The 11,502-nt window shown below is 39.4% G+C and overlaps 1 protein-coding gene across 6 annotated transcripts in view; it reads left to right on the top strand.

The window, feature by feature from the left end:
* The first annotated feature begins 2,904 nt into the window (after positions 1-2,904).
* Positions 2,905-11,502, top strand: part of Armc2 (armadillo repeat containing 2) — a 102,997-nt gene continuing 94,399 nt past the window's right edge. Inside the window, exons 1-4 of one of the 6 annotated variants that reach the window (XM_046430340.2) lie at positions 2,908-3,057; positions 7,470-7,528; positions 8,920-9,180; positions 11,429-11,501. In XM_046430340.2, coding sequence (XP_046286296.1) covers positions 8,963-9,180; positions 11,429-11,501 — 291 coding nt within the window. In that variant the 5' untranslated portion in view covers positions 2,908-3,057; positions 7,470-7,528; positions 8,920-8,962. Of the gene's footprint in view, positions 3,058-7,469; positions 7,529-8,919; positions 9,181-11,428; position 11,502 lie in introns of those variants that run through there. The other 5 variants (XM_046430325.2, XM_046430333.2, XM_046430358.2 and 2 more) reach the window with 5 other exon arrangements.

Raw genomic sequence — 11,502 nt, 5'->3', positions numbered from 1 at the left:
CCACCGAAAACTAAAAAAAAAAAAAAAGAAATTAAAAAAAAAGAATATCAGGTCTCAGAGACTTTTTAGCAAAAACTATGTGCTTGTGGGCAGATCACTTAACCTCTCTGAACCACCACATTTTCCACTCTCAAAATGGGATAATAATCTTTGGAATTAACTTTTCTGGCTTATTATATAAACTCCAAATAAGACAACAGAAATAGTGTCCAATCAGAGATACGAAAAATTGTGCTCTATATGTGTAGTATGAATTGTAATGCATTCTGTTATTATATATAACAAATTAAAAATTTTAAAAAACTATTAAAAAAAGACAACAGAAATAAAATGTTCTAGGTTGGACATGTAGCTTATGATAGAGTGTTTACCTGAGGCCCTGAGTTTGATCCCCAGCACCAGAAAAAAAAAATTCCAAATGAAAGCAATTTGGAAAGTATAAAGTACTTTATAAGTGTCAGATACATATAATTAATATTTTGTCTTCTTTGATCTTAAGTATATGAAACATGCTGACAGTCTTGTCTCTGAAGTAAGTGTGTTTACAAAGCAGATCTATGTAAAATTCTGTTAGGAACAGCCAGCTCAGTGTATCAGACCACTGCAGTAACAGCCTAAGTAAATTCCCAAACAGTGGCCTTTGGAGAGATAAAATTCATGACTTTATTGCTTCAAATAATTATTTCCTATAATTTGCTTTGTCATTCTTTTTAATTGTTCAACTTGTCATTCTTTTCTAACTTGCCTGGCAGTCATCTCCTGGCCTGTGCTGGCTAGCTTCAGATTTCAGTAGTGTGTTCGTGAGGTCTGTTTTAGACGAAGATCCCAGTTGCAAGGCCATAGCTAGTCATTGACTGTATAGCACGTTTTTAAGCTGATGTTTCAACCAAGATGTACATGTATAATCATCAGTTCCAAGTGAAGGCTAGACAGAGTCCAGAGGGCAGGGTACAAGAAAAGCATATCAACCCCATCTTAATTTGGGACCCTTTGCCCAGGCTGAGGCTGAAAATAAGAAATCAGAGAGTGGAGGGCGGTGATGTGTAAGGAAATTTCTTTGGAGAAAGGAATGTGGAGAGCTACCTCTTTGATTTCAAACCAGTGAGAAGGTTTTCCCAGGTAGGCCTGTTATCCTGTAGCAGCAAGGAGCATGGGTGGCTTTGAGATAAGCTTGCATGCTCAGAGTCCCTGGGGCAAGAGATATGTGGGTTTCTCTTAGGATTCATCTAAAGGGACAGAGGAAACTGAAGTGAACAATGGATTGCTGGGTGCAGGAAAAGGGTCAAAAACAACCAATTGAATAGTACTGCATCCACCTGAGTCAGGAGTCTCAGAACAGGGGTCCCCATGAGAAACTCCAAAAAGCCTAGGCAAGACCCTTATGAGTCAACTTAACCATAGGCCCTTACAGCAAGCTCAGTCATCCAAGGGAGAAGTTCTTACTTCTCCCCTCACTCCACTTCTTTCCTCTTCCACCCTACAGGACCTCTAGGCAACAGAGAAGGAGCCAACAAAGCCAACTGCATCTGTTCCGAGAAGGCCAACAATAGACCTTAAGCCTGGGATGGGGATAGGGCCATGAAGACAATTTCATCTGAAGTTTGATACATTTATGTCTTGCACCCAACATAATCTGAAACAAAGCTGAGGTTGAAACTTAAGATCAGACTGCCCTTAATCTAAGAATGCGCAGAAAATTCAAGGTCTCTGCTAACTTTCTATTCAGGCACAGAAGATAAACAGCATAGAATACATTCTAAAATGATAATGAGAGACCAAAATAAAATTTCATTTTATCACACAAGTTGTGCGTTTAAAACTAGTTATGGTTTTATATAAAACAGGTAAAGCTTCCTTTGCACAAGGAAGTCCAGTGAGCAGTAAATGGGACTTGATATGATAATTTATGCTGAGTCAATAGAAAAGATTTCAACCTTGAAGAACACAAATATTTTGTTTCAGGTGCTAAAATGAATCAACAAGGACATATTTATTGTCTGTTATGTGAGAAATCTTAATGGACACTTGAAGAGTATTTACATTCCTTTAGTTCAGGTTAGAATAATTTCTCACCAAGCACGTAGTATGTGTTCAAATATGTTTTCAATTTAATTATTCTTTACAAGGTACTTAGCACTAAGGCATGTGGCGTATTTTTCCCAATGTTGACAACAACACTTCAGCTGAAAAGTCCCTATATTTATAAAATGTGGTGCAAACCTGAATGGAAAGTGATTATGGTCTCACTTGTACTTAACACTGTAAAGTGTTACTGAATGATCTAATAGGAGAGAACAGAATTTAAACAAATGGGGTTCTTTTTACTATTCAACTGTGTTGATGCAGTAGGGGGCAAAAAGGGGCAAAAAATGACTCGCCACGGGGAACCTAGGCTCAAATCTCACTCTGCCACTCGCCAGGCCTGGGGCCCCCAGTTCCTCTTCTATGAATGGGGTCACCAGGCTACCAGCTCAAGAGTCTCAAAGACTCTCAAAAGAGAGATATGTGAATACCCTTTGTAAACCCGGACGATAGCCAAGTTTAATGTTCATTAATTGCCGTGTGCATCCCACTTTATATCTATTTATTCATCCAATCTGTCTAACAGCCCGATCAGAGGAGGAAACTGAGAGGTTAAGGAGCTGGTTCCAGGACACATAAAGCCGCAATCGGAACCAGTAAATCCTCTTACCCTAAACACGAAGCTGCCTACCTAGTTATTTAACAGAGGCGGGGAGATCTGGCAGGGGCTCGATAAATGTGGTTCAGTAAATTGCTAACTTAAAAGAAGTCTCCTCCCCACGATGCGCTCCAGGTGGGAGCCCAGCTCCTACAGGGCCGTTCCGCTCCAGCCCTCTCGCTCCCGCACCTGCAGCGGCAGAGCCTCGGCATTTCTACGCATGCGTTGGCGGGACCGGCGCAGGCCCAGTGGCTGAGCGGCGCCAGGGCCGCCCCGCTCCGCCCCGACCTGCCCGCTCCGACCTGGCGGTGGCTGCGGTACAAAGCCAAGGATGCGCTAAACTCCGCCGGGCTCACTGTCTCCAGCGCTCATCACAGGTGCTTTGGGTCAGGCCGAGAGCCACCTTCCCTCTGCCTCCTCCTAGCTCATTCCCCGGCCCTCTCCGCTCGCCCAGCAGCGGCCTGGCTCTGCAGGCTGGCGGCCCCCCGCGGCGGCGGGAGGTGGTTTGTGTACGGTTACTATGGAGACATTGGCTCGCCCGGCAGAGCCATGGTGCTGGGGGGTGGCTGGCGGGATGAGGATGCTGCTGCAGTGTGTCCTGGCTTGGGCCGATGGGGGAGCGGGCATTGCCCGAAATGGGGGAGCTGGTGCCTGCGCGGGAGGTGAGGCGTCCAACCCCGGTTCAATGGGGATTCCTCCTGCAGTCGTCTGCCTTTCTCTCCTCTGATGGAGGGAGAAGAACTATGAGCGTGCTGTCTGGGGTCGGGTGCAGCTATTTCTATACACGGAACATTTACCAATTGCCTGGTACTTAATAGAAGCTCAGTAATATTTGTCCAATGACAGGGTGGAAGAAGGAGGGGCTGTGTCTAAGCAGGTGACCTAGCTAAGGTCAGACAGATTGTACCTGGGCTAGTCTAGGCTGCAGGCAGGGCCTTAACAAATAGATAACATGTATATGTAACAGTATTTACCATCCATTAAAATAATTCATGCTTTTTATGATCCATTACAATGGAGTATCAGCAGGTCTTCCGTCCCACCCAGACTTAGGAATTCTTTTTTTTTTTTTTTTAACTTGGTAGAAAAGCAAGCTACACTCTTTATTTGTATCCTATTTTGGGAATCTGTAAGATTCTGATTAGTTGATTTTGCATAGCTGATATTCAATAAATAATATCAGTTCTCTGCTTTCATAAAGGAGAGCACCTCCATTTAGAATTTAAAGCTTATAAAATACATGAAAATGCTGAGCAAATGTCATTCTATTTCTTTTGTAGTTTTACATTTATGGGAGAATTTTTTTCTATATCCCTTTATCACCTAGCATCGGGACAATTGTTGTTAAATTGTTGTTTTTTAAAGGCCAGGCACCTGCTAAAGTACTTGACATAGATCACTTAATTTAATTCTTAAAACAATCCTGTAAGACAATTATTATCCATATTTTACATAAGAGGAAGCAGCCTTAGAGATGTTTAAGGCCTTGCCCAAAGTCACATAACACTGAATTTTTAGAGGATTTAAGCCCTTATTTCAACACCTAAGCTCTACTGTTGCCTCTTTGGATGCTCATATTAACCCCAAAATAATTTAAAGTCAGGAAAAGAGACTGGAGTATTTGATTTGCAGGGAAAAGAGTGTGCAGATCAACAGGCGGGGTTGTGCATGCCTGTAATCCCAGCGGCTTGGGAAGTTGAGGCAGGAGGATTCAAGTTCAAAGCTAGCCTCAGCAACTTAGCGAGGCCCTAACCAACTCAGCCAGATCCTGTTTCTAAATAAAATATAAAAAGGGCTGGGGATGTGGCTCAGTGGTTAAGCACCCTTAGATTCAATCCCCGGTACAAAAAAAGAAAAAAGAGTGTGCAGATGACCAACCTTTCCCCTATTATAGATCCCCTGATTTCATTTAGCAAGGAGGCTCTGACTCAGGTAGCTATTAGCAAAGCTAAAGGGAAAGTTTTATAATTAGGTGTAAACTTCTATAAATGATGACTCTTAACTTTCTCCAAAAGCAGTAAGAAATAGTTTGTTTAAAAAAAAGTTCTGGGCTGGGAATGTAGTTCAATGACAGAGTACTTGCCTAGCATGCATGAGACTCTGGGTTCAGTCCCTGGTACTACCAAAAAAAAAAAAAAAAAGTTTGTGATACTGGAAATGCTGGGAATGTAGTCAGTAGTGGGGCCTTGCCTAGCAGATGTGAGGCCCTGGGTTCCATCCCAGGAGCACAAACAAAAAACCAACAGAGAGCAGCTGAGGACCTTGTGGAGTCGAGATGAGGGACAGAAAACTCAGGTGAGGAGGATGAAAAGTTCCTTGAGGAAGTGCCCCCTAAGAGTAGAGTTAGGTAAGAACTAAGTCTATATAACTTATATAAGAATTGCCTGATTTCACCACTTCTAGTCTTTCCTTCCTTCCTGCCTATCCTTGCCAGATCTCATTATCTCTTTAAAAATTTTATTTGGTCATCAACTTTAATTTCTTTTTTTTAAAAAAATATATATTTTAATTGTAATGAACATATAACCTTTATTTTGTTGGTATCTGTAGGTGCTGAGGATCGAACCTAGTGCTTCACTCATGCGAGGTGGACACTCTTACAAATGAGCTACAACCCCAGCCCAGCTTTAAATTTTTTTTACCTGCCATTTAGTGCTTTCTGTGGTCAGCTCCAGTCATTGTTTTTGCAGTTCACTCTTGTCCATACTTGAACATGTATTCTTGATGTTCGTCATGTGCTCACCTCACTCATTGACTTTGCTGGAACTTCTTTCTCTACTCCAGCCCCAATGCCAGCCCTGCCACTTGCTCCAATTCAATCCATTTTTCAGAACCTAACTCAAGTATTACCTCTACCAGATGCTTTTGCAAGATCGGAAATCTCTCCCTTCTTTATAATCATGTGGTAATTCATCTTTATTTTTATTGCCAAATCAATTTCTTTCATATATTGAAATCATTTGAGTACCAGTAGGGCTAAAATTCAGCTTGTACCCACCAGCTCTTGCAAAAATATTGGGGTGTGTCTATGTTGATGGGGAAATCATTGTAGCCCTTGGTTTCCAAATGCCCCGCCTCCTACCACCCCATCTAGTGGGTAGTAGTTTGAATATCACCTCTGGACTCATGCCATGGCTTTTCTTTTATTATTGCTTAAGACTCTGTCTAAAAGAATTGTTATGGGGATTAATTGAGATGCTATGCTCAAGAGTACTTAGCACAGTGTGTGGCCTTAAAGTAAATGTTTAATTAGCATTAGAGTGCATTGCTGAGAGTGAATACCATGCTTTATTCTTCTCTGCGTCCCCAGAGAGCCAGGTAAAGAACTTGTACATGGGAAACAGTTGGTTAATCTTAGTGGAATGGATCTGTTCCATCGTCAGGAAAATTTTGTAAAGTTAAAATTTCGTGGTACTATTGTGCTATGGTTTGAAAATGCTTTACTATATAAGTAGACAAGCTTTCCAACTGAGTGATTATTTTTCAACTTGGCAAAAGCCATCTACAATAATTTGTAACTTAACCAACATAAAGAAAAAAAATCCAACCCCTCAAAAAGCACCACTTCTAACCAGTTCACTTGCATTAGTAAACATTTCCAGATTTGAGCTAATAATAATATTATAATAATAGAATAATGAAAGATTGTGCAGATCTTACATCATTGTAAATGAAAGTGAGATTTGGGAAGAAGAGGAAAGAAGAGGGATAAAGTGCTAGAATTTGTGGCAAACTTTTACAGACAAAAAGATTTTCAAGTCTATTGTTCATATTTTTCCACCAGCATTTGGTCAGTCTAACTCCTGTATGCCCAAATAATTTACAGAATCCTTCATGTGACCTGAGTAAATGTTCCTGCTTTATTACTCTATGAAAGACTGTCCTTTTCAATGCAAACTAAAAGATAGTGGGGGAGAGCCTTGGGCCAGGACTCATACATTTTTCCTCTCTAAAATGCTTTCTCTAATTTTTATTAGGTTTGCCAGATTACCTTTGGACAGTTTAGACTTATTAGTGCCATGTGAGGCCAAAGGAATAGAAAATCTGATTTAGACTCTGGAAGAAAGCTCTTAGTTGTTTAGAAACTTCTTAGTATATGGTATGATCTTACTGCAATGGGTTTGTTGTTATTGTGTTTGTTGCTGGGGATTAAACCCAGGGCCGTGGACATGCTAAGCACATGCCCTCCCTCTAAGCTACACCCCCAACCCTGCAATAGATCTTGTGAAAACAAACCAAAAAGCCTGTCATGGCCATTTAAATTATATGTTGTGGTGCTGAATTTATATTATGCATTCAAAAATAGTATATGTAAATGTACAAGGACATATCTAAAACGTTTTATGTATATTTTAAATGATGAGCCAGTGTGGCAGATAGGTTAGAAATAAAATGTACTAGCCTGCCATAGTTTTTTGTAGTTGTGTCTACATATATAATTCTATAGACCTTACTTAAATCAAAATCCTATATCAAAAATTCTTAAAAGTATTGCTTATCCAGTAGCTTTTTACTGTTTCAAGTAACACCTGGCCTTTTCATATGAAAAGAATGATATATTGTTTGTAGTTTTCATCTCAGTTTTTTCCTGAGAAACTCTTGGGGTGGGGCGTGGGTAGAACTAAACAAATGTTATTGTTGTCTGTTGTCATGTAAAAACTTAACATATAGAGTCATAATATAGTAACTCTTCATTTGTCTAAAGAAGCACTTGTTTGTCCTGATTATAGAAATGGAATCTTTTTAGTTTATTTGAGCATATGTCACAAAAACATTTTCTTTTTTGCAGAAGTCATTCTAAAACTGAGCAGCTGAAATATGTGAATAATTACGTAAATTATGTGAACAGTACGTAAATAGTGTGGCCCGTCACTCTAGAGCTGCACTAGGCAAGTGCCGTAGAGATGTGACATTTTAATAGGGTTAGAGGTTGCTAAATTCTTTTTTTGGGTTAAAGATTTTTTAAAGAAATAAATACCTAATACCATATACTAATTAGGATTAAATTTTGAACAGTCTGTACTATTTTAAAGTCAGACCAGTCTTCATGGGACAGACACCCCAGCATTTGAGAAGGATCTGCAATCTCATGGCCCTTGTATGTGACTTCATTTTGTTACCTGAGTAATATGAGCTGGGAAAGGAACATTTGATATAGATATTTGGTATTTGTTCATCTGGGGAACTATCTCAAATTGAAGGTGATTTGAATCAGTTCATTCAAAAATATTATGGACAAATATGAGACCAAACTATTCTCAGATTTGTTACAAAAGCAATAGGCTGGGAATGGTGCTGCATGCCTGTAATCCCAGCAGTTTGGGAGATTGGGGCAGGAGGATTGCTGGTTTGAGGCTAGCCTCATCAACTTAGCAAGAGCCTGTCTCAAAATAAAAATTTTATAAAAGGAGTGGGATGTAGTTCATTGGTAAAGCACCCCTGGATTAAGCCCCCAGTACATAAAGGCTCTGTTTAATATTTAATCTTTTATTAGCATTTTATGTTGACAGCGACTTGGATGAAAAGGGGACTTTAGTGAAAATTTTTAACTGAACCCCATTGTTTTTTTGTAGGTTGAAAAATGCGAGATGAGAGCTGGGTGTGTAGCTCAGTGGTAAAGCACTTGCCTAACATGTGGGAGGGCCTGAGTTTGATCCCCCACATTGATGGGCAGGGGGAGAACATGAGGTGATTGTCTCTTCCCTGCATCTTTCCATTGATGGCACAACTATACAGCATTTTGTGTGTGTGTGTGTGTGTGTGTATATGTGTGTGTGTTGCTGGGGATCCAAACCAGGGCCTCCTGAACAGTAGGCAGGTGGCATACATTGAGCTATATCTCAAACTCATATGGAACCCATATTTTTTGAGAGCTGGTCTCTTGTCTTTACTCTCTACACCACTTGGATTTTTTTCCCCCTGTGGATTAAACCCAGGATCTCGCACATGCCAGGCAAATGCTCTCCCACTGCTATATCTCCAGCCCTTTTTAATTTTTATTTTGAGACAGCGTCTCACTAAATTCTCCAGGCTGGCCTCAAACTTCCAGAGTAACTTGGATTATAGGCATGCATACCATGCCCAACTTGCTTGGATTTTTAAATTGGAAATTGTTTGTGATTTTTTTCAAACCTAATAAACAGGAATGATTTAATATATGGATGGGCTTGTAGTAAGCACTGCTTTCTCTAAAGTACTGGATAAAAGTACTTGATGTTTATTGTACTGTATATTTGCAGGGTGTGGTGTCTATCTGAAGAACATTGTATTTTAAAAGAAAAGATGCTGTCTTCAAATGATAAAAAGTTAGGAAAACTGGATCCATTTTATCCATCTTTGGTATCCAAGCCGAAGACCAGTGCAGAAATCATAAGTGAAGCACGAAATGCATTAAGAACAGTTAGAACCCAAAGACCATTTACACCTCGGGAAGACCAAAGGAAGCTATTTGGACCTGCATCATCAAGAACACCAGAAAATAGGCCTCCTTCCTCCTTCAGGTATATGACATTTTATTTTTGTGTACACTCAGCTATTTAGGCCACCAGATTACATTTCCCCTTAGTTGTGCTCTGCTTATTTATCTCTCCCTTCCCCCAACCACTGATGGTTTTACTATACCCATAGTTTTGCCTTTTTCAGAATGTCATATAATAGGAATCATACAGTAGAAAGCCTCTTCAAACTGGCTTCTTTCACTCACTGATTGGCATTTAAATTTCTTTCATGGCTTTTCATGGTATTATAGCAATTTCCTTCTTGATACTTTCTCATATTCCATTGTCTGGAAGTACCTCAGTTTACCATTCATCTACTGAAGGACATTTCAGTTGCTTCAGTGTTTTGGCAATTACAAATAAAGCTGCTATAAACATCCAGGTGCAAGTTTTTATGTGGACATAAGTTTTCAGTTCCTTTGGGTAAATACTAAGGAGCACAGTTGCTGGATCATATGGTAAGAATATGTTGGATTCTGGGAGAAACTGCCAAACTGTCTTCCATAGTGACTATACCATGTTGATTTTCTATCAGCAATGAATGAGAGTTTCTGTTCCTCCATATCCCCTCACCAGCATTTGGTGTTGTCAATGGATTTTGGCCATTTTAATAGAGTTATAGTGGTATTTCTTGTTCTAATTTACTGTTAGGCTTCAATAATTCTTTGAGTATTTTGGATAGCAATCTTTCATCCTATATGTCTTTCACAAATATTTTCTACCAGTCTGTGTCTTGTCTTCTTACTCACTTGACTATCTTTTGCAGAGCAGACATTTTTAATATTACTAGAGTAGTTCTTTTTTTCATGGATCATGCCACTGGTGTTATATAAATATAAGTCCTCACCTTGGAATGGGGCTGTAGCTCAGTGGTAGAGCATTTGCCTAGCATGTGTAAGGCCCTGAGTTCAATCCCCAGTACTGCAAAAAAAAAAAAAAAAAAAGTCATCTTATCCATGGTCATCTAGAAATTCTCCTGTTATCCTGTTATCTTTTAGAAGTTGTATAGTCTTGTGTCTCATATTTAAGTCCATGATTGAATTTGAGTTAATTTTCATGACAGATATAAAGTCTGTGTCTAGTTTCGTGTGTGTGTGAGTGTATGTGTGTGTGTGTGTGTGTGTGTGTAGGTGTAGATATCTAATTATCTCAGCACCATCTGTTGAAAATGTTATCTTTCTGCATTGCACAGGCCCTGATTTATGTTGGTTCTACCTGAGATTTTTTTTTTCACTCTACAATAATGCAAAGTGACATGCATTCATAGCAACTGGACTTTGAATTTTGATCTTTTCCTGGGCTAACCATATGCAGTTGGATGCTCACTGTGATGCTGGGCAGCAACAGTGAGTCTTAGCTCCCAATCAGCCACAGGTAGACATGAATACTCTAGAATGTGTAGTGGGTTGCTAACCTGTGATACTGGTAGGTTAGGTGCATTAAATAAGCTGTCATCCCTTATTTTTTCCAGGAGTTTTTTTGTTAGTTCTTTAGGATTTGCTACATAGATGATCTTGTCATCTGCAAAAACAAAATTTTATTTCTTCACTCCCTATGCATGTGCCTTTCATTTCCTTTTCTTGTCTAGCTAGGACTTCCAGTATGATCTTGAAAAACAGTGGTGAAAGGGGACATCTTTGCCTTGTTCCTGATCTCAGTGGGAAAGCTTCTAGTTTTTCATCAGTTAGATGTTAGCTATAGGTTTTGGTAGATATTCTTTGTCAAGTTGAAGAAGTTGCTTTTATACCTACTTTTACTGAGAGATTTTATCCTAAGTGGGGTTAGGTTTTGTCACATGCTTTTCTGCATCTATGGACATGATCATATGACTTTTCTTCTTTTAGCTTCTGCATATGCTGGGTTATGCTAACTGATTTTCAAAGTAGTTATTTTTTAAAGTTTGACTTTTGTTCAAGATCTTAAAGGTAATTGTAGACTTTGGATTCAGGAAGTTACTTTGGAATGGAGTGGTTCCTAGTGATTGTCCTACCAACTTTAAAAAGTGATATGAACAAAGCTTTTTTAAAATCACTACATACATTTATTCTTTTTGTTACTTAATCCTCCTGAAAGTAGCAAAAGACTTGCTAATAAAATGTTTTAAGTACTGTGACATTTTTTAAATGTCTTTTTCTCATGTTTATGCATTGACTGCTTTTACTTGTTTTTCAGCTAGACTTAACTAACAAATACTAAAAATAGAAGCAATAATTATCTATAGACTAAAACTCTCCACCATCTCTTATGTTAGCCTCCATGCGTCCAGTTTTGAGTTATCTGACTCCAGGCTTATATCTGGCACTCGTCTCAGTCCACTAGAACTGG

Source organism: Marmota monax, unplaced genomic scaffold (genome assembly GCF_021218885.2).
Source record: "Marmota monax isolate L192 unplaced genomic scaffold, Marmota_monax_Labrador192_F-V1.1 WCK01_AAM20220418_F8-fsc00013, whole genome shotgun sequence".
In the NCBI taxonomy this organism is placed as follows: Eukaryota; Metazoa; Chordata; class Mammalia; order Rodentia; family Sciuridae; genus Marmota; species Marmota monax.
This window is presented reverse-complemented; position numbering and strand designations above follow the sequence as displayed.